Source organism: Euleptes europaea, chromosome 4 (assembly GCF_029931775.1).
Source record: "Euleptes europaea isolate rEulEur1 chromosome 4, rEulEur1.hap1, whole genome shotgun sequence".
NCBI lineage: Eukaryota > Metazoa > Chordata > Lepidosauria > Squamata > Sphaerodactylidae > Euleptes > Euleptes europaea.
The window spans coordinates 78500569-78526335 of record NC_079315.1 but is presented as its reverse complement, the minus strand read 5'-3'; the positions used below and the strand labels follow the sequence as shown (position 1 = coordinate 78526335).

The window sequence follows — 25767 nt, the reverse complement described above, 5'->3', positions numbered from 1 at the left end:
AAAAACTTTCAATTAACTACGCAAAAACTAAAGTAATGGTTTTCAGGAAAAGACCCAAAAAGTTTCCCTGGTATATACAAGGCATCTCAATTGAGCAATGTAAAACTTTTAAATACTTGGGCATAACCTTTAGCGAAACCTTGAATTGGAATGCCTACCTCTCAGTCACTAAGTCCTCAGTCTTAAAGATTACAGGCGCTATCATAAGATATTATTATAGTAGGGGAGGATTTCTTATAGATCCGGCACTTAAACTTTACACCAGCAAAGTCATCCCTCACCTAATGTATGGTGTCAAAGTTTGGGGGTTGAAAGAACAAATCTTAACCAACCTGGAAACTACTCAAAATATGTTCATGCAGCACATTTTGGCATTGCCAAAAGGAACACCTGCAGCCTTGATGAGGGCAGAACTTGGCCTTCCTTCGATTAAAGCCCGGGCTCAGTTTATCATCGTAAAGACACTGAAAAAAGTATAACTTAAATAACATCGACTCATTCAGTAAACATAGTTTTCAGTTTCTGCAACACAAGGTTACAGAGTGTTCAGATTTCCTTGAAATTATTACTTCCCGCTTTACCATCCCAGATGACAGGGAATAATTTAGATCTATGGGGATGGATTTACAAGGAAGATGCTCTAATTGATAGCCATCTAATTGTCTAAACAAAATCAGCCCTGTGGTATAAAATGATTAAAAAAAGATCATCTCAGATCTTCTTATCTGGTAGAAATAACAACTTATAGTCTTAGAGCAGCTCTCACTTCAAACTATGCCCATGGAGCTTCTTGCCGGTTGTTTTTCGAAAAACCTTGGGCTCAATGTATCAGTGGAAGTTCTACTCCCATTACATCCTGGCCTGCCCCTCTCTGCATCAAGCCTCGGAATAAGTTCCTGGCAAATATTCTTTCCCTTTTACACTTATTATCTGATGCTGATAAACTGATTTTCTTGCTTTCCAATATTGACCCTTTTGTTTCCTGGAAAATGGCACTTTATGGCCTTGCGGCCAGGAAAATCAAGGCAAAGAAAGCCATCTAATGAGGAAAAGAGCCAAACTGGTGTATTTTAATCTTATGACTTTTAATGGTTTTATATATATATTAAGTTGTTGTAATATTGTCTTGATTGTAAAGGCCTATGGCCATGCACAATAAACATAGACTGACTAGAAGGTGAAATTCATCAAATTAGCAGTCTTGTTGAATGAACAATTGAGTGAATGTATAAAGGGGAATAGGAGATACTTATTTGGTGCTTTAGTGGATAAATTATGAAGGTTTATTGGGTTTAAGTGATTGTTGAAAAATGATCTTTCATAATTTCAGCAGTGGCTAATCCAGATATTTAAAGGGAAAATGTGTAAGAGCACAGGGCTCTAGTAGAGTACGTTACTGCTTCCTTCTACTTCCAGCTTCTAGAAATCTAATGAATTAGACAAATGCCAAAACTAGGTGAGCCAGTTGTTAAATATGCAGATTTAAATTACTTGCAAGTCAACAGTGGCCTCACTCTAGTTTTGGTACTTCCCTACTTCATTGCATTGAAATTAATATTCCAGAATAACATGGAATGTGTTACCTTGTATAGGAAAAATGCAACTTTATCTTCCTGGTACATCAGAGATGTGAAACTAGTAGCGCAAAGAAACATCTTAATTAAAGTACTGCTGATTTCCAACCCTTTCATAGGAACCCGTGAAGAAATTAAATTGAGCTGCCAAAAACATGCATCAGAAAAACCCAGATCATTCAGCAATAGTAGTTTTTGTTCAATCGTATATTTTAAAGACTTTTTAGAAGAACAGTGAAGAGATCCACCATGTAGCACCAAAAGGCAAAAATAATTTACTTGTGTATTTTCTTACGCACGTATATAAGAAAAGCTTGTTGTGATTTTGTTGCATATTAACTCACAATTGGGTACTTCAGTGAAACAAGTTAACATACCCGTCTTTGCGAATGACTTGTGCCAAAGCTGCCTGAAGGTTTTTTTTTACTTCAAATGCTTATAAATTAAGTAAGGGTGAGAGATGCCGAAAACAGCTTGAGGCCTGCAGCTGTAATGTAGCTGCATGTGGGCTTCTCATGGCCATTCAGCTTTTATCCTGTATTTAGTGAGAGTTCTTGGATCAAGAAGACAGAAAACACTAGCAGAGGTTTCCTGCATTCATGCAGCTGAAATCAAAATTAAATAAAGCCTAGGAAGTGACAACTAAGTCAACACTTTTATATAATTCCTTCAGCTTCTTACATATCCGCCCCCCCCCCAGTATATGTGAAGGTGAGAGATAGTAAAGGTTCCCTGGATCAGCTCTGTTCCCTAAGCACATTAGTAGAAAAATATCGGCACAATGTTGCATCTTGGGTGTTTTCTGTATCCTTCAGAATGAGTTTGGGCTGGGGAGGTAACCAGTTTTCTAGCTAGACTCATGGCGGTGTATAACAGTGCAATCCTAAACCGAGGTACACTCTTCTAAAGCAGTCAGTATCAGTGGGCTTAGGCTCAAACTAAATGTTCTGTGTAAAGTGTGACTGCCTGTAGACTGCAGTATAAAATAGGGTTGCCAGTGCTGGCCTAGGAAAGTCCTAGAGATTTGGGGGCAACACTTAAAAGCAGTGCTTAGGAGCCCAGTGGGGATATGATACCAAACAGCCTGTTCTTCAGAAAAAGAGTTGGTTTTTATAGGCCAACTTTCTCTACCACTTAAGGAAGAATCAAACCGGTTTACAATCACCTTCCCTCCCCCTCTCCACAACAGACACCCTGTGAGGTAGGTGAGGCTGAGAGAGCTCTAAGAGAGCTGTGACTAGCCCAAGGTCACCCAGCTGGCTTCATGTGTAGGAGCGGGGAAACCAACCCGGTTCACCAGATTAGAGTCCGCCGCTCACGTGGAGGAGTGGGGAATCAAACCCGGTTCTCCTAACACCCGTTCTTAACCACTACACCACGTTGGCTCTCAAAGCTGCCATTTACTCCTGGGGAAACGGATCTCTGTAGTTTGGAGATCCGTTGTAATTCTGGGAGAATTCCGGGAGGTTGGAAGCCCTAGAAAATTGTGCCTGCTATCTCTATGCTACAATTGTATGCGCTCATCACCAAGTGCTACTGTAATGACGATTGTGCTTTATTAAAATGCTTCAAGTGTATGCATCAAAATAACTGACACTTTTCTGGAGTTCACAGTCATATCCTCCTATGTGTAGAAGATTCTAGCCAGTTGGTAGAACTGTATGTGTAGAATGTGTACATCTACATGCACATTATCTAGGTTGTCTATAAATTATATGGAGAAGAGGGGGGAAATTTGAATGCTGCATATAGATCCAATTTAGATCTGATATCCAATTGCATATTGCAAACTACTTCGTAGTTTACCTCTCCCACTCCTGCAGCATTCCAAATGGTTTCTACATGCTGAGTATATGTAGTATGCAAGATTGCTGTTGCCAGTTCAAACTATGGTGGATGACTATATGCTTAGCCTGCATTCACACAGTAAATTAAGTACTTCGTAAAAGAATTGTTAATGTATAGAGTACAAGAGTTTTGTACAAGAGGTACAAGAGTTTTGTGGCAAGTCGCCTGGTAAAACTGCCCCTGTAGTATCCTTGATAAATGGAAGTGTTCAATTATACACTTCATACAATATATCCTAACAAATTTATGACTAGGGAAAATACTTGCCGTCTAAATATGTAGGGCTGTTGATTCGGTTCGGCCCGAACTGAAAATCAGCCGAATTTCCCCTGATTCGGTGGTTTTTAGTTCGGGAGGAACCGAACTCAAAACTGGCGGGCAACCAGGGGGGCCGAATTCAGCGAGTTCGGGAGTTTGCGAATAAATTCGGCAAATTCGGGGCCGTCAGTAAGCAGCATAACCATCAGTAAGCAGCATTCTCCTCCCCCGGCCAACCGGTGGCCAAACTGGGTCTTCTTCTGGCCAATCAGTCAGGATTGAGTACTGGAGGAATCAGCTGATGTGCGGCCCGGCCAGGGAGAGAGAGAGAGAGAGAGAGCGAAATCCTCGTGTGTGTGTGGGGGTGTGTGCTTGTGCACATTCGCTCCTTTCTGTGGCTGCAGGGGGCGTATTTTTTGGGGTACAGACACAAAACTTTCACTGGAACTTCAGATGAAGCTTCTTAAGATACCCCCCAAGTTTTGTAAACATTGGGTCAGGGGGTCCCGAGATATGGGCTCCCCCCTTTTTCTTTCCATGGCTGCAGGGGGCGCATTTTTGGTGGTACAGACCCCAAACTTTGAGCGGAGTTTCAGACCAGTGTTTTTAAGATACCCCCCAAGTTTTGTAAACATTGGGTCAGGGGGTCTCGAGATATGGGCTCTCCCCCTTTTCCCTCCCCCCCTTTTCCATTTATGTGGCTGCAGGGGGCGCTTTTTTGGGGATATAGCCCCCAAACTTTTAGCATAGCTTCAGACAATTATTCTTAAGATACTACCCAAGTTTTGTAAAGATGGGTTCAGTGGGGGCAGAAATATCGCCTCCCCCTTTTCTCTTTCCATGGCTGCAGGGGGCGCATTTTTGGGGGTGCATATCCCAAACTTTGAGTGGAGTTTCAGACCAGTGTTCTTAAGATACCCCCCAAGTTTTGTGAACATTGGCTCAGGGGGTCCCGAGATATGGGCTTTCCCCTTTCCCCTTTCCCCTTTTCCCTATTGGGATGAATGGATCAGATCCTGTGCATCTTCTCCAGAGCAAAACGTTCCGTGCCTAATTGGAATCATCTTGGATTACAAGTCCTCTTCAGCCCCTCTTGATGGAACAGAAGACAGCCACAGTAAGACGCCTTTGGGGGCTTTAATCTATAATTTTTCTCCTGTGTGTGTGTGTGTGGGGGGGGAAAGCAAAGTCTGTGTGTGTGTGGGGAGGGAGCAGTTTCTGTGGGTGGGGGGGAAGCCAAAGGGGGCTTTTGTCGGTTCTGCCTGGGGTGTGTGTTCCCCCTCGAGTCTCTCGCTCCCTGGTTTGAGGGGGGAGGTTTCAGTTGTGTGTTGCAAAGGTGTTGTTTTACAAGGTTGTGTTGTTTTGCAGTTGTTTTGCAGTTGCTTTGCAAATTTCTCTGCTGTTGTCGGGGCTGAGAGCTTTGTGCGTGGGCGGCAAGCTCTGCTGAGAGATGCACATTAAGGGTGGGGGGACCCCTTTCAGGGCCCATATCTCAGCCCCCCCTGACCCAATCTTTACAAAACTTGGGGAGTCTTTCAATAAACGTCCTTTGAAGCTCTGCCGAAAGTTTGGGACCTCTAACCCCAAAAATGCCCCCCCGAGCCGCAGAAAGGCGTGATTGTGTTTTTAATGGCTTTATTCGGCCGAATTTTTTTCTGAACTTTGAATTCCCGCCGAACTGAACGGATCCGAAGTGGGGGAGTTCGGACTTCGGCATATCCCGAATCTAAACGGGCTGAATTCGGCCGAATCCGAACGATACCGAATTTTTTTTAATTCAACAGCCCTATAAATATGTCCAGTACTTAGATGCAATGGTAATTATGGTGGTTTTTAAAGAGAACTCAGAGCCTTCCTTTTGTTTTCTGGAAGAAAGTGCAGTGTTGGCTGCTGGCACTTCGGCAGCCCATGGAGAAAAAAAAATTGCAATTCTGATGGCATGATGTCACTTCCTGGAAAAACCCAGAAGTGACATCAGTCCACTCTAGGAACTGCCAGAAACTCCGTGGTAAAACCATAGGCACCTTATGCATATCAGCATCCGCTGTTTCCTTCCAGAGCAGTCTGTCAAGTGTTTCTTTATGGGGTGGGGAACCAGGTACTGCAACTGTTGGTGTATAAATAACATTGTTGTGAACAACATTTTGGCTGTTGGGATTCTGTGGATTAGCTATAAACTTTGCCACTGAGGAAGCAGTAGGTTTTTAGAGAGTAGGAAAACTTGACCTAAAGGATCAGGAAGGGAAGGGGAATCTTTAGCTGCGTGCTGGCTGAATAAACTCTTTCTTGTGCTTGCTTCCCTTCCTGTTACTCCAATTCAAGTGTTGGAGTTGTGTCATCCAATTTTTATTATTTGTCTGAATTATAGTTGTGTTTCTTTGCAAGCTATATTGACTCAACAGTGGGGAGAAAATTGGGATAGGAATATTAAATAAATCAAGATGCAAATCTGAAGTCTCCCAAACTGGTAGGGCAACATCTGATATTCATTGAAAGGAAATTCGTTGGACTTGCCTTGTACTACTTAAATGTGCAAGTGTAGCATTTTGGGGAGATTAATACTTCTATGTGTGAATTTGTGGCAGTGTTGCCTTGTTCATAGTGATGATCCTGATCTTGCAAAATATGTATCCCCCTCTTCCTGTGGTGTAAGAATTAACATTTTTTGCAAGTATATTATTTGTATTGCTAATAAGAGTAGTGGCTCCCGATCAGTGAACTTGAAGGAACAAAATACAGTTCAGAAATGAGCGTGCAGGTGTAATTTATATATTCGACTGGAGTTTTAGAAAGGATTGCCAAAACTCCAGTAGAACATATAAATTATACCTGTATACTCATTTCTGAACTGTATTTTGTTTCTTCGGGTTTACTGATCAGGATAGAGATCAGTTCCCCTGGAGAAAATGGCTACTTTGAAGAGTAGACTTCGGCAATATACCATCTAAGCTCTCTCCCCAAATCCTACCCTCCAGGCTCTACCCCAAGATCTCTAGGAATTTCTAAGCCTGGGATTGGCAGCCCTAGTTTTAGCTGAATTGAGAGCCATTTGTAAAGCTGTTCTCACTTGCTGCACTATAATTTTTAGGCCCAGAAGTTATATTTTCAAGCAGAGTGTCTCATATAGCTACAGAGATACTTTTAAAAGAAGAAATCACTAATTCGGTGTGTGTGTGTGTGTGTGTGTGTGTGTGTGTGTGTGTGTGTGTGTCAAAATTTGTTATGAGGGCCAGATATGACATAAATGTCACTTGGCTGGGCCATGTATACCATAAAATTTAATGTCAGGTACAGGAGATACAAACTTAATAGAAAACACAGGCAAAGCCAATTACTGCGTGCTTAAAACAGTAACACTCATACAATATTTTCTTTTATTTAACAGTGTTTGATAATTGTCACCTCTTGCTCTGAGCTACTGCATCAAAATCTGGAGTCAAAGTCTGCTGCAGCAATTTTGAGTATGATGTTCAGGTGTGTCTCTGTAAGCTGAGAACGTAGTTTTGATTTATTAACGTTCATTACAGAGAAAAGTTGTTCACACACATATGTTGTCCCAAACATAGACAAAATTTTAGCAGCAAAAGCCTTAAGTTGGGTGTAATTCAGACCCCAACATTGGTAAAATTTGCTAATGCCAACGTCAGAAAAGTTATCTTTCAGCACAGCATCACACTGCAACTAGCAGTTGCTCGTGAGTAAAGCCAGCTGTTCTACTCAGGAGCAAGAGCAGCATGCCTCCAAGCCCCGTTTTGCATACCCCCCCCCCACACACAAGAGTTGTTTCTGAAAGAGGTAAGCAGGCAGGCAGCGACAGGAGATTCCTCCCTGCCAGAACCAACCATTGCTGCTTGGAGTAAGCCCCGCTCGTGCTCAGCCGTTCTACTCATGAGCAAGTATCCTTGCCACAGCCCAGGATGCCTCTGTCAGTAAGCAGAAACAAGGAAACCCTAGAAGTTGTTGTCTCATTCTCTGAGGACCTCAAAAGTTATTTTTGTAAAAGGACATCGGATAGTCTTAAAGGCCAGGAATCTGGCCTTTATCATTTCTTACATGTGACTCTAAATAAAATAGCAGATTAAAGCCCACTAGATTGTCCCTAGGGCAGGGCCGTAGCTGGGGGGGATGAGGAGGGCAGCCACCCCTGTGGCATGCAGGGAGGGTGGCAGGCAGAGGCAGAACTTACCTCTCCTACCCAGCCCGCTCCTCCTGTAGGAGAGGCAGTTCTTCCGCCCTCTCCGCATGCCACAGCGGTGGCAGCTGCCCTCCTCCCCCCTCCCCCCCAGCTACAGCCCTGCCCTAGGGAGATGGTAATGCTGACTCCTTAATCCCAAATTACTCAAAAATTTATCTTGCACCATTAACTAGAGAATGCTTTCAGAATCCTTTAGCAACAACGCAGGAATTCTTCAAAAACTTTAGGGACTTAAATAGTTCTTTAGAGTGCTAAAAGCTGACAAGAATCTATCCAGGACTGCACGGCCATGAATTTTTAGTGTGTGGTCACTTCAACACTGTGACACCAATGAGCATTAAATTAAGTAGTTGTTATTTTTTTCCTGGGGGGCTGAAGAACTTTTAACTGCATATGTAGCTGCAATTGCTTAATTTCAGATGGTGCACACTCTCCTTGCCTTCACTTCCTCTCCCTACTGTTGAAGTGCATGATTGCTAGCACTTCATAGAGTGCCTCTTAATTATCCCTGATGTGAACCTCAATTTTTGAGCAGTTCAACAGCATGTTGGTAGCTCTGTTGTGCTGCTCATGAAATGAAAATTGCACAGAACTAAAACCATCCTTGTATTGGGTAAACAAGGTGATAACATAGCTCTTTTTCACCTGTGTTTGTGCAGGCTGCCTAATTCCATAGATGCAATATTTTTCTAGGGGCAAGGGATGCTCCCCCCCTCAAATAAAACTGAGGGACAGTTCTTCAGTCAAAGGAGCTTCTTATGTGAAGTGTGAACCTTCTTATGAACAATTCACTAGTTTGGATGCCCGACTCTGTGCTGGTAGCCATGCTAGTTGTCAAGACCGATGGCGTTTTAGAGGTGCTAGAGTGAAATGGAAAGATAGAAGTTCATGTTTTTATTCTTAATTTCCATGAAATGACGCTTGACCTTCTTACAACCTCTGGAGTCTAGATATGGAAGTGGTTAAGAAGATGAGGGAAAGGGAGTAGCTTGTTCTGCTTTCTTTTCTACCAGATGGGATCATGTGAAGGTGCTGCCATAGTCTGTTTCTGTTCTGACTTCCTGTCTGAAATGCATCTGACTTAAGTTTGTCATTGTTTTAAATACCCTAAGGGAACAGCTGGTCAACCTGTTTTTTTCAGTGTTCTGTTAGAAGATGACTTTTTTAAAGAATTCTTTAGGTTTTCTGGGCTTAGGGGCCCAGAAAAGACAGACAACCTCAGTAAAATCAGTCAGTCCACCAATTGTTCAGAGAACCTCCTTTTTATCATTTGTGTTTCTTGGAAGTATAAATGTGGTATGTATCTATTTTAAATGTTTATTTCTCTAAGACTCTGCTTTCTTTTGTTTTTGAATTATCCCTTTGTGAGACATATGAGGATATTATATACTCGTGCACTTAATTAGAAGAATCAAGTGAGCAGCGGCCAGTGCCATGAGTGATCTGGGTGCTCCGGCCCTGTGTGGTGTGGGCAAGTAGCCAGTTTGCTCACAGCAGCAGCGGCCTCTGGTTTGTTCACGGGGGCAACTACGAGAAGTGCCAGGACCATTTGAGCGATGAGTGGCCTGCGGATTAGCATCTGCCCCTGCAAGCGGTCCAGCTGCCCCACCCCGATACTGGGTGGGTGAGAAGCTGCTGCTGTGAGTACAGGTGACTTTAGCTCCTTCCTACCACCTCTGTTGCAGAGGCCCTTTCCAAGGCTGTTTTTGCTTCCTAGTCCACCCCTGCAGGTAACTTTCTGATATATACCAGCTTAATGGGCTAAAAAATATTTTTATGGGTTAGTGATTTTGTGGATGTTTTTTACAACTGCATTTTTATCCCTACTGTAAGACTTGTGAGCATCTTGGAAGACTTCTACCCTGCCAACATAGTTGGCTGAGTGAAACATGCTACTTCAGTGTGTAGGGAGATTGTCTCTTTGGGACCAACATAGTAACTGCTCCCTAAAACCAATTAAGTGTTCTGTTGCTGCTATTTAACTCCTATATTTGCCATATAGCTTCCGTGTAGAAGAATGCCAGAATTTTCACACAATGGTGGTTCTGTGGTCTGTGTGTTGAGCTCATGATCGAGTGGAAAGCCACAAGTCTCCACACTGCTGTTGTATGTTCTTGGTGATGGCTAGCTTGGAAACTCTCCCAGCAGCCCAGATAAATTACTTGGTAAGAAATTCTTGCTCATTACAAGCTGCTGTTTAGAGTGGATATCATAAAGTGCATTTCCAGCGCATTTCCCACACAAGTGTTATCATGGGAGGCTCAATCCTTAATACATCAGCAGTGTAGGAAAGAATGAAACCCAGTCTAATAACTTGCAATTTAATGTACTTCTTTTGATTATCTCTTTTTAGATCGAATTCAGTTACCTAGGAATATGATTGAAAACAGCATGTTTGAAGAAGAACCTGATGTGGTTGACTTAGCTAAAGAACCTTGCTTGCATCCACTGGAGCCTGATGAAGTGGAGTATGAACCGAGGAGCTCTCGGCTTCTAGTACGTGGTCTTGCAGAGCATGAAATAGACGAAGATGAAGAGGATTATGAATCATCAGCCAAACTTCTTGGAATGTCATTTATGAATAGAAGCACAGGCCTGCGCAACAGCTCCACGGGCTACAGGCAGAGTTCAGGTGGATCATGCTCTGCCCCATCTGTACGGACCACAGTGATCTGTGCTGTTGTTCTGGTGATTGCTGTTTCTGTAATAATGGCAATCTATCTTCTTCCTAAATGTACCTTTACCAAAGAAGGGTGTCAAAAGAAAAAGCAGACAGCAGAACTAGTGTATCCTCTTGCAACGAATGGACAGCCCTTTCCATGGGCAAAAGTTAGGCTTCCAAATGCTGTTTTGCCAGTACATTATGACATTGTGTTGCAGCCAAACCTAACCAATCTCACATTTTCAGGTTCTGTTCAGATAACTGTGAATGTCCTAGAAGTTACGCGGCATATCGTACTGCATAGCTCAAGACTAAATATTACCAAGGCAACTCTTACTCCATTGGGTTCAAGCCAGCCAAAACCAGTTGAGTTTTTGGAATATCCGATGAATGACCAGATTGCAATTTTGGCCCCAGAGGCTCTCCTTGTTGGACGCAACTATACTTTAAGCATGGAATTTTACTCTAATTTATCTGACACTTATTATGGTTTTTATAAAATTGCCTACAACAGTTCAACAGAAAGGTAAACTTGGAAAGTTGTTTAAATCTAATTATTTTGAATATGTCATGGTCATCTGACACATGATCTAATATATTTGTGTTTTTTGAATAAGGTGAAAGCATGGTTGAATACTCACTCAGCATTTAGCCCCTGAAGGTGTGTACCAAAATATCAGTTTCAGCAGAAGAGAATGACATTTGACCCAAGTCTACTTATTTTCATAGTTTAATTTAATATTGGAAGAGTCCAATATCGATGACATTTTTCTTTTATTAGAATGAAGGCTTAAAAAATGTTCTTTTGTTCCCCAGTTGAGTTATTACCAGGGAGCTCGGGAGTGGGGGGGAGGGAGAAGGAAGGAGATAGAGGGATATGGATATCTACATCTATAGGTAGATAGATACAGACTAGTGCTATAGGAATGTATTCACTGGGTGCAAAACGGAATTTGTGAAGATAACGGCTAGGTTAAAATGAATGCTAAAGGGATAATTGAAGAAGAAGAAGAGTTGGTTTTTATATGCTGACTTTCTCTACCACTTAAGGCAGAATCAAACCATCTTACAATCACCTTCCCTTCCCCTCCCCACAACAGACACCCTGTGAGGTAGGTGGAGCGGAGAGAGCTGTGACTAGCCCAAGGTCACCCAGCTGGCTTCGTGTGTAGGAGTGGGGAAACAAATCTAGTTCTCCACATTACCATCAGCCGCTTATGTGGAGGAGTGGGGAATCAAATCCAGTTCTCTAGATCAGAGTCCACCGCTTCAATAATTGACTGCTGGGCAGAACCTCTTTTTCATTTCAGATGGTACTGCTGTTGAGTTCACAGTTGTGACACCATGCCATAGATGGTAAAATGATCCAGAGAGGTGCAGCCAGTAGTCTGTACTTAACCATACAGTTAAGGAGGCTGAAGTGCCTTTAAATTTTCTACTGATTTTGCCCTCCTGCTGCAGTCACCACACCCCTTGGAAACTTTGTACCTGGGGACCAGAGAACCCTCAAGAATAGCATAGCAGGCATCTACAGTGGGAGGAGTGAATCTGTGAAAAGTCTCTCAACTTCTCCACCCTCCAGCCTGTACCATAGTGGCTGTATCCATGTGGGAACCACCTGCCAACCACAAGCCCCACTGGGCAATGGCCTTACCCAATTTCCTAGAATGTGGGGGCAAGTGCCGCTTTTGGGGGATGGTGCTCAGGACAACCATAGATGACCCCATTAATTGGTCCAGACTTAAATCCTATACTGTACTCCTTCCTAGACGCTGTATTTTCCCTTCATTCTTGGAATTGGGCTTCTGTTTTAATTTGTTGTATGATAAATTTGCCCTATAGTATTTTACATCTTCTTTCATTATATGTGCTTTGCTAATGTCTTATAATGAGATTAAACATAATTCCATTTCAGGGTCAGGTAATCTTGCCTTTTTTGGCATATTTGCATCAGTTATTGAGCTGTGTATGAGTTCACAGGTGCAACTTGCCAAATTAGGCATTATTTTAGGAGACAAGATGTAACTCATCCCACATTTTTGTGTATGAACACATGAACACATGAAGCTGCCTTATACAGAATCAGAGCCTTGGTCTATTAAAGCCAGTATAGCCTACTCAGACTGGCAGCAAGTCTCCAGGGTCTCAGACAGAGGTCTTTCACATCACCTACTGCCTGATCCTTTAACCGGAGATGTCGAGGATTGAACCTGGGACCTTCTGTATGCCAAGCTGATGCTCTACCACTGAGCCACAGCCCCTCCTCGTGTGTAAAGTGCTGTCGAGTTGCAGCCAATTTACGGCAACCTAGTAAAATTTTCAAGGCAAGAGATTAACAGAGGTGGTTTGCCATTGCCTTCCTCTGCATAGCGGTATTCCATCCAAGTACTTGCCAGGACCAACCCTGCTTAGCTTCTGAGATCTGAGCTTCTGGGATCAGGCTAGCCTGGGCCATCCAAGTAAGGGCCCCCCATTTTTTAGGAAAGAGGAGATACACTTGAAGCTTGGCTGACCTTTCTGCAAATGCAATTTAGAATGCAACTCATCAGAAAGTACTTAGCCAATTCTGGTGGGGGAGCTTGCCGGAAAGCCCTAAACTCTGTTCCAGTTAAGCATTGTCCAGTGCAAGGCAGATGTCACCCTGTTTGGAGAGGGTTGTCTTGGCGACAAAAAACAGCAGCTAAGGTCACAAGATGGGTTCCCTTGATTCTGGACACCACTTTTGTGCCAGTTACATTATGCAACCAGTGTTCTGCTTAAGTTGCCTTCCCACAGGACTGTGGGCCACATCGAGATCACAGGCATAAAAAAAGTTTTTTGAGTTTGTAAAGAGAGAATAGAGAGGGGTAAACACAGATTTCCTGGGGGAGAGAGTGAAAGAGGAAGAGCTTGCCCCTTTTGACACACTGACCGAATCAAGTAGACTAAGCCATGGAACTATTGTGAATTAAATTGAGCAGGAGTGTGATTAAATGTATTGAGGAGAGCAGAGTAAGCAGCATGTTCTCGGAGTTTGAAGGCAGAAGCTAGAAAAGAAATTGGGTGGCATTTGCAGAAAGAGGATAGTTCAAGGAATGACTTTTTGAGAATGGGAGGGGGGAAGTGGAATGATAGAGTAAGTGGCTTCTGCTCTCAGGCCCTGAGCAAAGCCAACTAATCACAAATGCAGTCTGGAATTACTGTTTCAAAGTTTGATCTTTGCTACATAATTCTCTTTCCTAAATTATTAAAGATGTACAATGTGCACTAAAGAGAGCGGGAATAAGGAATCTAAATATGCAATGTGTAGAAGGTGTCTCCTAGAGATGGTGCAGTAGTAGTAGCTGCAGCAGCTTAGCAAAGTATTTTATGTATCAGGCAAATGTATGTCAGAATCAAATATCTGGACTAGTTCCAGATAAGCCACATAGTACTGAAACTTTCAAATTCCATAGTGATAAATGTTTCCATAGTGATAAAAATTAATGTCAGTATCTAGTGGGCAGCATGCCTCCTAGATTCTTTTGTTTATGTCAAGTTCTAATTGACAAACCTTGTCAGAATCTGATAATACACCTATTCCCTTTCTTGGCCAAATATTTAATAAAAAGACTATGTGTTCTTTTTTTCTTGAAGTTTTTCTCTTCACGCTAAACTTGTCGAGAGAACTTTGCTGTTTCTAAATAACTTCTTTCTGTCCAGGTGGCTTGCAGCAACCCAGTTTGAGCCCGTGGCAGCAAGATCAGCTTTTCCTTGCTTTGATGAACCAGCATTCAAAGCCACTTTTCAAGTCAAGGTCAGGAGGGAACAACAATATTCTGCTCTGTCCAATATGCCAAAGGTAGGCATCTGTTGCTGCTCTCATCACTCTTTGAGTGTGGCAGGGGAGGGGGGTTAATGTGCGTTCACCCGTGATTTTTGCCACGGAAAAGCCATGGTGAAGACCTGGAAACCATACAGATACCATACTATAATAATGATGATGATGATAAAGTTTATTGTTTGTGGCCAAAGGCCATCATAATCTATTATACAATACCATACAATATATTTTTATACCACTCTTCTTCCAAGGCACTCAGTGGTCCCTGCCACCATTTTGTCCTCACTATGATTTTGACAGACAGGCTAGGCTGAGAGAGGGTGACTGACCCAAGGACCCTCAGCGAGCTTCATGGTCGAATAGTTGTTTGAACCTGGGTCTCCCTGGCTCTGATTCAACCCTGGCGAGCATGCTATGTGCAAGGTATTTTCAAGGCTGGGCTGGGAAATGCCAACATCTTAAATTTTACCTTTTGTGTATTAATGACAACTGCAGTCTTGGATATCTTTGTAGTTCATGTTTGGATCATTTAAAAACAGAACAGAGTATTTCCATGCAGGGACCAGCTTGTGCAGTTTCCCCATTGCTGCTGTAGCTGCCAGTGGAGTGCAGTGGAAACAGGGTTTGCACATGGCAGGTTGCTGCATTTCCTTGCCCCAAGCCCCTGACAGCAGCCCTTTCCACACCACTGGGGCTTTCCCCCCCCATGGCTGTTTTGGCACTTGAAAAGGCATGTGGGGGGGGACAAGAAGAAGAAGGAGTTGATTTTTGTATGCCGACTTTCTCTACCACTTAAGGCAGACTCAAACCAGCTTATATTCACCTTCCCTTCCCCTCCCCACAACAGACACCCTGTGAGGTAGATGGGGCTGAGAGAACTGTGACCATCCGAAGGTCACCCAGCTGGCTTTGTGTGTTTGAATGGGGAAACAAATCCAGCTCACCAGATTAGCCTCTGTTGCTCATGTGGAGGAGTGGGGAATCAAATCCAGTTCTCCAGATCAGAGTCCACTGCTCCAAACCCCCGCTCTTAACCACTACACCACCTCAAGAGCTCCTGGGGATGTCACACCATGCACCCAATCCAGATTGGGGCGTCACAGTGATTTCTAAAAAAGCCACACCTGCTTCTAATGTGGCATCAATAGCCATGAGATGGACTCGTGACTGCTATCACATTTAGTTTGGCTCATAGTTATCTTACAACGGTATTCGTTTGCCGATTAAAAGGGCATAAAAAGCCTTCTGGGGGCAGGGGGACAAATGGCTGCTTCAGTGGACTGGGGCAGGGAACATGCTGCCTTTGTGGACAGGACTGAGAAGATCCAGACTTTCCCATCCACACAGGTACCAGCCCAACTTTGCTGTGATCTTTTCCAAAACATCATAGCAAAGTAGGTTTGGGAGTGATCACAGGAAAGACGGGGGAAACCCAGGAGGTGCACAGAAGTATCACAGTGCTGTTGGGAAGTAGGAAAAAACCCTCTTCCCAGTAGTATCCAGGCTGGGAGAAACAGCCCATGTGTCAATGACCCAGGTTATCTTGGTGCCTGCTTGATTTCTTTCAGTGCTTGCTGATAAACTCTGCCGTTCTGATTCTAGATAAAAACCACTCCTGTGACAGATGGAATAGTTCAAGATGAGTTTTCTGAGAGCCTGAAAATGAGCACTTACCTAGTGGCAGCCATTGTTGGAGACTTGGCAAATATCAGTAAGGAAACAAACGGGACTCTGGTATGTTTTCTTTTCTTTCAGCTGCAGCACACAAATGAATTTTTTTCTTTCTAGTATTTGGCTAGAGTAAATATGGCAGTGTTCTTCCTATGTATGGAGTAAATTGTGGCTTCCTAACTTGCTAAAATTGTGCCTAGGACAAACATGACTGTATAATCTGCTTTGCCAAGCCAAATTAGTATGATGGAATCCCCACGTCCAACTAAATCTGTTGAGCACAAGGAGGTATGTTTGCCGGTATGCTGGGTGGAAGAGATTTTTACGAAAAAACATAGCAAAAGGAAGGGTGGACAGAGCTTCCTCGGTTTGATTTTGCTGGCACAAGCTACAATTATATTGCTTGCTAGCCAAGTATAAATGGTGCATGTGTGTGTTTGAGAGCAAGTTATCAAGCTTTCTCTCTACCTACCTTGCCTCGATGGGCAGTCTGCGCTGCTACATCCACTGCTCCTCTCACCTGTTTGGCAGACCAGTGGTGGCTTTTAGAGCGAGTCAGCCAGCACTATTGTTCTGAACTGTGAACAAGGCTGTGCTTATGTGAGGGAAGCTGCTGCTTTGTCATCAGAAAAATCTTCGGCAACATCATGACATTTTTTTAAATTAATTTTTACTACTTAAATAAGTGGCTGTAAGGGGCAGAGGCTCTGACCTGGATAGTCCAAGCTAGCCTGATCTAGTCAGTTCTCAGAAGCTAAGCGGGGTTGACCCTGGCAGGTATTTGGATAGGAGACAACCAAGGAATACTAGGGTTGTGACGCAGAGGCAGGCAATGGCAAACCACCTCTGAACTTCTCTTGGCTTGAAAACACTACATAGATGTGACTTGATGGCAAAAATGGGGGAGGGGCATAAAAACAATCTTCTTGTTGACCAAGATCTGTGAAATGTAATTTCACAAATGCCCAGTCTTACGAAATCTATCCTTTTACTAGTAGTTACCTTCTTTAAAATATGGAGAAAAGTTGCAAATCCTCTTGGAACTCGTTCTGTAATGCGTTATTGTCTGTCTTTCCTTGTAACAGGTGTCTGTCTATGCCGTTCCACACAAGTTAGACCAGGCTGAACATGCCTTGGACACAGCAGTGAAGCTTCTTGAGTTTTATCAGAAGTATTTTGATATGCAATACCATCTCCCAAAATTAGGTGAGACTTTCCACTCTTCTGCTATCTCATGTTTTGCTGAAATTCATTGGGTGTAAACCTTTGAGGGGTGGGATGTGTACGTCTCCTGGACCTCTTCTCTGGCCTTGCTGTTATGGCCAGAGAAAATCAAGTTGAACTGTATTTTCGGGTGTGTTGTGATGCATGGAACTTTTTGCTGTTTTTAAAGATATTAGAATACACTTCCATAGCTAGAAACTTTTTATACAAAGTCTTGCGATACAGTAATGCCTCCCTAAATAATGCCCCAAGCATAACGGAAGGGGCAATCGGTAAAGTGGCCCAATTACAATAGTGAGAAAAAACACAGCTTATTTCCTAACAGTAACATTTTTATTCAAGACCTCATGTTTCAAACACAGCCTACACTTGTGTCACATGGATGTAGAAATATTCTTTACTTCCTTTACCTCTCTTATGTCAAATGTTGGATTGTAAGCCCCTTGGAGCAGGGGACTGTCATCTTGGACTCTAAAATGCCATGCTTGTGATTGTGATTATGGTTTTGTGAATGTTCCTTAGTATTTTGACCTTGCGAGGGTACCATGTTTCCTGTACGCATTGCATTTGAAGCTCTATTTTTTGTTTGTTTGACATTATTGAAAAATAGTCTTTGGGTACCATATGATTAACAGTGGAATGCAGACATGCTCCATGTGCTTACATTTTAGTGTGCGTGTGTTTGCCTGAGATGTTTAGTAAGAATAGTAAATTCTGAGAATTGACATTTTGATGCTGCTGGCTCATTAAAGGAACAATTCCTCTTTCTCTTTGCCCAGATTTGGTAGCTATTCCTGATTTTCAGGCGGGGGCTATGGAAAACTGGGGCTTGATCACTTTCCGAGAAACAATGCTCCTTCATGATAATAAAACATCTTCAGCAACGGATAGGAACAAAATAACAGCAGTGATTGCTCATGAGTTAGCACACCAGGTAAGAATGCCCTGGTCCTTCTTTTTACAACAGGGTTTTTGTTCGTTTGGTTGTTTTTTAAATTAGTGTACTTTTGTGCGCTAGTTACAAGAATACTCGCTCTTTTGTTGGTTGCTTATTCCCACTTTTGCATACAACTATTTCAGGTTAAATGGGCTATCCTTGAGACACATTCTTAAAAACATAAGAAGGATCCTGCTGGATTAGACCAGTGGTTCATCTAATGCTCATAATACCATTTCAAACAGTGGCCATCCAGTTGCCCTAGAGGACAAACAAACAGGGCACAGAGACCGAGGTCTACCCCTGCTGTTGCCTCCTGGCACTAGGTTTCAGAGGTAAACAGCCTCTGAATATGGAGGTTCCCTTTTCTTATGTGAACACCCTCGTGTTCATCTAGGGCCTCAGGCCACCCCAGAAAGTAGAAAAAGGGGCAGCTAAAAGCCCCCTCCCACCCCACTTTCAGACCCAGAGGACAGAGGCCAAACGGCCAGGGGAGGAAATAGCATGGATCAGAGTCTTGAGTCTTACAAGGAAGATGCAAAGCAAAGCACTCTTTGCAAGCAAGTTAATCTTAAAAGCAAACACCTTGATTAGCTGATATCATTTCAGATTCCAGCAGCCACAAGAAATGGTTAGTGATTTTGGCACCAAAGGAGAAGTGTTGCAGAAGAGATAAAGAGATTTTCTTAAGCCAAATGTCTAACACATCAAAAAAAACAATTTAGCCTCTTTTCCTGAGTTAATAATAAGGGCACAAACTCATCTTCTGAGCCCCAATACACCTGTAAACAAATATCCATCCATGGTGTTAATCACATCAAGGTCAGCTTTTGCCACAAACATTGAGCAAGGAAATAATTTCTGTTAATCAGGAAACTAGCAGATAGAGTTAATTCAATTTGAAATTGCCATAAGACTCCCTTTTAAAAAAGGGAATTTTAGATATATAAGGACTGGGATTTCAGTGTTGGAATGACCTCCACTGCCACTCCAGCACCAGGACAACAGAATCAGGCAAAGTATGATTTCTTCTCCTCTCTCCCCTCACCCTTTCACTACCATCACTGTATTCAACCCCCAGGATTTCTACCTGAACTTTTGCAAATGCCACGCCCTGCACCACCCTGCTCCAGCTTCCCTCTTTCTCTTCTGTATTGCCACCAGAGCTCCACATTTCCTCTCTCTCCAGGCACCCCTGCTACCCAGCAGTTTTTCCTCACCCCTATCCTCTGCAACACCCTTGAGTATAGCCTCTTGGATTCAGACCCAGGTGTTTTCTAGTCCCCTCCCCATCCAACCCTGCCTTTGTGCCTGCCTGCCTCTGTCTCTCTCCTTCTCAGCTCAGCAACTCCTTTCTCTTGGTCTCTGCCAGGACCCAACATACACATACCCCTTGGTTGCTCACCCCTACAAAGGGAACCAAAAGAGGATGAGACATTACTGTAAAATAAGGGAATAATCACACGAGGATTGAGATTTGTCATTATTGCATTTATGAACTGCCACTGATTAATTGATGCTTTTCCTTCTTTGATCTATCCACTTTTTAGTCAATAAAATTTACTGTTGCTTATTAGCGGAGTTTTTCTTTCCAACTGCTTTGGGGAAGAGATGTTCCAGGGCAAGCTTGTGTATACACAGGCCTAAGTGGTCCTTAATTGGAGGAAGGCAATGGCAAACCACCTCTGCTTAATCACTCTGGGGGAAAAAAACCTACAAAAGAAAAAAAAAAACCACTGTAAGGGTCAAGAGACCCTTCAGAACACTATGGGACACAGCACGGGAGAAGAAGAAGAAAAGTTGGTTTTTTTATACCCCACTGTTCTTTACCTTTAAGGAGTCTCAAAGTGGCTTACAATCACCTTCCCTTCCCCTCCCCACAACAGACACCTTGTGAGGTAGGTGGGGCTGAGAGAGTTCTGAGAGAACTATGACTAGCCCAAAGTCACCCAGCAGGCTGCATGTGGAGGAGTGGGGAAATCAAACCCTGTCCACCAAATTAGAGTCCACCATTCTTAACCACTACACTACATTGGCTGGGAGGATGCAGCTGGAGGGGAAAATCTGTGGACCCTCCCCCCCCCCAAACCTTTGCATAAGTGGAAGCACCTTCTCCTCATGAAAGTGCTTCCTGATAAGAGCTAAACCATGATCTGTTTGTACAGGGAGCAATGGGAAAAGATGATGGGAGCATGACAGTTTGCAACACTGTCTATCTGGTCCATGCATGTGGGTTCAGTGGATGAGTTGTAGGGTTAATGTGAAATTTTTCTCCATTTGCATGTTTTGTTGGACTTCAGAATTATGGATAGAGGTAACCAGATGGCCATGCCTATTTGCTGCTTCATGCTGTGCATAGTTAATTTAGAACATTTTTTTATGCTCAGTTTGTCTCCCAACACAGTCAAGATTCAGGGTGGGTGATAGCAAAATAATCTATTAAATAAAACAAAGATAATGGGAAGCTTTTAAAATTGATATTAATGCAGAGTAAGCTGCGAGTGTGAGGCAAGTTATATCTGTAGTTTGGTTTTGCTGGATAAGAGAATGTATGGTGTATGCTGTCCCAAACGTTAGGGCAATGCGGATACTTATCTCCCAACATGACCACAATCTGCTCTGTTTCCTGTTAAGATGGCAAATTGTTTTTACTGTTCAGAATTCTTTGTTGCGTACTCTATATATGAACCACTAAAATAGTGCTTTATGGAGTCTTACCCTATGGTTTCATATTTAAAAATGGGAATGCATTATTATTATTATTATTTTCTATTTGTAGTGGTTTGGCAATCTTGTAACTATGGAATGGTGGAATGACTTGTGGCTGAACGAAGGATTTGCCACTTTTATGGAATACTTTGCCATACAGGAAAAATTCCCAGAATTATATGTAAGTAGATACAATTGGAGGAGCACAGAAATAATATTCTTGGATTTTAGTACTTATGTGACTTTAGACTTGGAGGCTGGATCAGTATTTCCTAAAATCTTGCTTTACAAAGCAGAAACTTCTGTACCCCCTGCTTGTAATTTTTATGCTGGTGGGGCCTTTTTAGATTGTGAATTCTTATCTTTATATTTATCTTCCTATTGCTGCTTGTTCATTTATATGGGCTCTGAGTAAGAAATAAAGTGCTGTTGGAATTTTTGTTAGCATTTAATGCTGTTAGAGAAGAGATTCTGGGGCTGAGAGGACAAAGATTCGAGTCCAGTAGAACTTTCGAGATCTGATGAAGGGAATTTTTACTCTTGAAAGCTTATACTGCGAAAATTTTGTAGGTCTCTGAAGGTGCTACTGGACTTGAATCTTGCTGTTCTTCTGCAGACATAAGAACATAAGATTCCTGCTGGATCTGACCAGTGGTCCATCTAGTCCAGCATCCTGTCTCACACAGTGGTCAACCAGTTCCTGTGGAGGGCCAACAACAGGGTATACCTTGCTGTAGCTGAGAGCACAGCTGCTATGAACTCTGTAAACAGGACAAAAAGATGAACGTGCTAAAAGGAACAATTGAGCATATCAGCCCACAGATGCTGTGGCCCTTGTAAAGGAAAGACGCCAAGAAGCTTATGGTTTTGTGTATGTGATGGGGATCCATCACCTCTTTGATGCTTCACTACAAAAATGGGAACTACACATGTAGGTACATTTGAGGGAGGGGCCAGGAAGCAGCTTGAACCTTGGCCATCAGTTGCCCATATGCACTTCCTGACCGGGATGTTGGCCTGCTTGCTGCTTCGTATAAAACCTTGCACGTATGCTGTTGACCTGAAGAAATACAATTTCACCACTTGGTGGTGCCAGATTGCTTTATTAAATTAAAAGAGTGGAGGGGGCAGAGAATAGAGAGTCTTTATCATAAACCAAATTTGTAAATTGTTGGGTCCCCCCACACACAAAGGAAAAGCAGTTTTGTAGCATGGGGCCACTTAAGGCTGATCTTGTACAGTGTGGCTCAGCATTCTGCCCCTGAGTATGTGGTCAGAAACAGGGTTTGATAGCTTGTGTATAAATTTGGGTACACGGCAGTAGTCAGCCTTCAGGCTTCTCGATACAGGAATGCTGGGTGCTAAGAAGAAGGGAAGGAATGCACTTACGGAGAAAAGCTCATGGAAAAAATCTTCAGATTGTAAACGGGGGCTAGAAACGTCAGTTGCACCTACATATTTGTGATCATTGATGGCACATTATATGTAGTAAATTGTAGAGGACAAAAACAAAACAAACAAACCCAGAATCCAATATTTTAGGGTTTAATTGTAGGAGTTTAACATATTCAAATAGGCTGTGATCCTCATGCTAGTAATTCAACTCTTTATTGCTAGTAATGTTTTCCCTAACTTTCCTTGTCACTGTATTTCATGTCTTCAGTCTGTATATCATAGCCTGGAAAGGAAACTTCAGGTTTGTGTGGTATTAAATCTTTGGATAGAAGAAAATGGATTTTGTGTGACCTGAGTAAAGCAAGGCCTGCGACGTTTATATATAAAATAACTATAATCTAAGTCCCGTAATAGGTTTCTTCCCCCTCACTCTCTTGTTGAACTGATTTCTCCAAACTGTCTGGCAGTGGGAGTGGGTGACTTCATACATACAGTCCCAAACTTAAATACAAAATTTCACTTCTTTCTCTCCCTTTGCTTTACAAGTTCCTTCCCACAAAGCTCTACAGTATAATCTCATTTGCAATTTGTCTGTTGTAGTTAGGAAAGTGCCGTGACCTGAATGGCCCAAGCTAGCCTCATCTCGGAAGCTAAGCAGGGTCAGCCCCGGTTAGTACTCGGAAGGGAGACCGCCAAGGAAGTCCAGGGTTGCTATTCAGAGGCAGGCAATGGCAGACCACCTCTGAAGTCTCTTGCCTTGAAAACCGTACGAGCTCACCATAAAGACAGCTGTGACTTGATGGCACTTTCTACCACCAGTTAGGGAAGTGGGGATAGATGGAACCAAAACAGGCTCTGCCAAGCATCTTGAGAAAGGGAAGTGGGCAAGCTGGTACGTGTTGTGAAATACATGTTGTTGTGCTGATTTCAGAAAAATTCTAAAGTGTCTTAATAAGATACCTATTCTAAAATCTCTGCCGCAATCCCTGTGTATGCCGAGAGCTGGGTGTAGAGCAGCTCACACAAACGTGTATAAGCCATTGAGGTGCCCTGATGTGGTATGCAAGGAAACATTTGTGTCAGTTAGGGTGAAAACGCATGGTCGCTTTAGTCTCCTTTATTCCGTTTCAGCCATGATTCAGCCAGGATCGAACACATGCATTTCGCCGAACACGCATTCGATCCTGGCTGAACCCTGGCTGAAACAGGGAATAAAGGAGGCTAAAGCGACCATGCGCTTTCGCCCGTGTCATCAGGTATCTCATTCCACAGGCGCCTAGTGCATGGCTAGCTTCTTTTTTGGGTGGGGGGGGGATGGGGGATGGGAGAGAAGCCATATGTAAGGACATGAGGAAGAATGAGTTGTTTGGATGTTATATGATACAAGATGACCTGGATTTGCCTGTATCTTCAGGCTATGAATTGGGAACGGAGGGTTAGAATAGACTCTTGGGAGTTTCTCTGCACCCATAGATTTTGATGCTAATTTGGGTGTTACTTCTTACTGAGTGCTGTAATTCCTCTTCTAAGTCACTGAAAATGTTACCAGGTGCTGTGGAACACAGGCAGGATGGTGCTGCTGCAGTCGTCTTGTTTGGGGGCTTCCTAGAGGCACCTGGTTGGCCACTGTGTGAACAGACTGCTGGACTTGATGGGCCTTGGTCTGATCCAGCAGGGCTTTTCTTATGTTCAGAATATCAGTGAGGCATTGCATTTCTTGAGAGGCCAACAAAGACCGTAGCCTTTCTAGCTTTGGAAATGCCCCGTGACTCTGAGATACTATCGCATCCATATTGCACAGGACACAGGCTTTCATCCTCCCCCACCCTGCAAAGCTAGCTGGATATTTAGAAGGGGAAGTGTGAAAGTTACTTCATCATATCTGTATTATAACATAGTACATAGTGAAGGCTCAAACTCTTTGCATTAATAACGGCTAAGGCAAATTTAAACTTCTTTCCTTCCTTTGTTCAGAATGATGATTTTCTAAATCTGCGATTTAAGACCTTGGTGAAGGATTCCATGAATGCATCTCACCCCATCTCTCTTGCTGTCCAGTCTCAGGAAGAGATTGAAGAAATGTTTGATGCAGTCTCCTATGGCAAGGTAAGTTAAAAAGTCTGGGAAATGTGCTTTTAATAACATTAAATGGACTTTACAAAGTTCACACAAATGTTTCAAATCATGGTCTTAGCATGGGCAGTAACAACAAGCTAAGAGGGGGAAAGGAATTTGAGGGGTGGACTGGGTGAGAGGTGGTGAGAGGCCTGTTTAATGGGAAATGCTTGTGCCCTTATGAGTACTTTTTAATCTGAAAGTTAAGGCTGAACATTAAGGCTGAACATTTTAGCTAACTCCTCAAGTTAGAAATCTTTCTGCATTCTTCAAAAAAAATGTTTCAAGGAAAAAGTTTTTGTAACTATGCATATGTTTAGTCAAATATCAAGTTTGGCTATTCATAATTCAGTGCAATTTTTTAAAAAATTTATTCAGAAAATCTACATGCTTCTTTACCAGAATCCTGCTCAAGATGGCTTGCAAAATAAATTAATAAAACAAAAGCAACAACATACAAACAGCAGGTTTCCCCATGGGCTTTCATTCTCAGCCCAGCTCCTTCTGTGTGTCCACCTGAATTCCTGCTCCCTTCCATTTTAGCATTAGCCATGGTATATCTGCACCAAGTGTGTCTTGCACCAAGGTGGACACTAACCATCACTGCTTTAAACCCAACTTTAAAACCAACCATATTTAGTATTAATGTTAACTACATCCTGTTAATGATGAAAATAGGAGGGAGGGCATATGCAAACTTTTGGGGCACTCTTGATCCTTTAACTATAGCTAATTGATTAGTAAATGTTACATCTACATTAGTGGTTCCCAACCTTTTCAAGTATGAAGACCCACTTCAACATCAAAAAGATTTGCACTCTCCCACATGATAGTAGTTGTACTATTAGTATCCATTGATTGAGAAAACACACACTGACAATAAGATCAAAATGATAATGCTTAGTGTGTATATGGATTCAAGGACCCCTTGCAATAACTCCATGTAGGGTTGCCAACCTCCAGGTGGTGGCTGGAGAACTCCCACGATTACAACTGATCTCCAGGCGACAGAAATCAGCTCCACTGGAGAAAATGGCCACTGTGGCAATTGGACACTATGGCATTGAAGTCCCTCCTCTGTCCAAACCCTGCCCTCCTCAGACTCCACCCTCAATATCTCCAGGTATTTCCCAGCCCGGAGCTGGCAACCCTAACTCCATGGGTCTGCAGGGTTGGGAACCACTGGTCTACATTATGACCAGAGATTTGATTAAATAGGCCTTCCATCACTTTTTCTTCTCATAATTATCACTCTTTAGGGTGAAAAACTTTGCTTTTCAATTTCTATTTTCTGTTTTAAATATTGCAATCATCCCATCTTGACTTTAAAGAAGGAACCCTTTCTTTATTTGAGTCCAGTAGTGACAATTTGGATGT

General features: G+C 42.8%; 1 protein-coding gene across 1 annotated transcript in view; it reads left to right on the top strand.

Moving 5' to 3' along the window:
* Window positions 1-25767, top strand: part of LOC130477041 (leucyl-cystinyl aminopeptidase-like) — a 59387-nt gene that overhangs the window by 13029 nt on the left and 20591 nt on the right. The window contains exons 2-8 of the mRNA XM_056849034.1: window positions 10229-11063; window positions 14219-14357; window positions 15942-16073; window positions 17096-17216; window positions 18014-18168; window positions 20951-21061; window positions 24250-24381. Coding sequence (XP_056705012.1) covers window positions 10229-11063; window positions 14219-14357; window positions 15942-16073; window positions 17096-17216; window positions 18014-18168; window positions 20951-21061; window positions 24250-24381 — 1625 coding nt within the window. The remainder of the gene's footprint in view (window positions 1-10228; window positions 11064-14218; window positions 14358-15941; window positions 16074-17095; window positions 17217-18013; window positions 18169-20950; window positions 21062-24249; window positions 24382-25767) is intronic.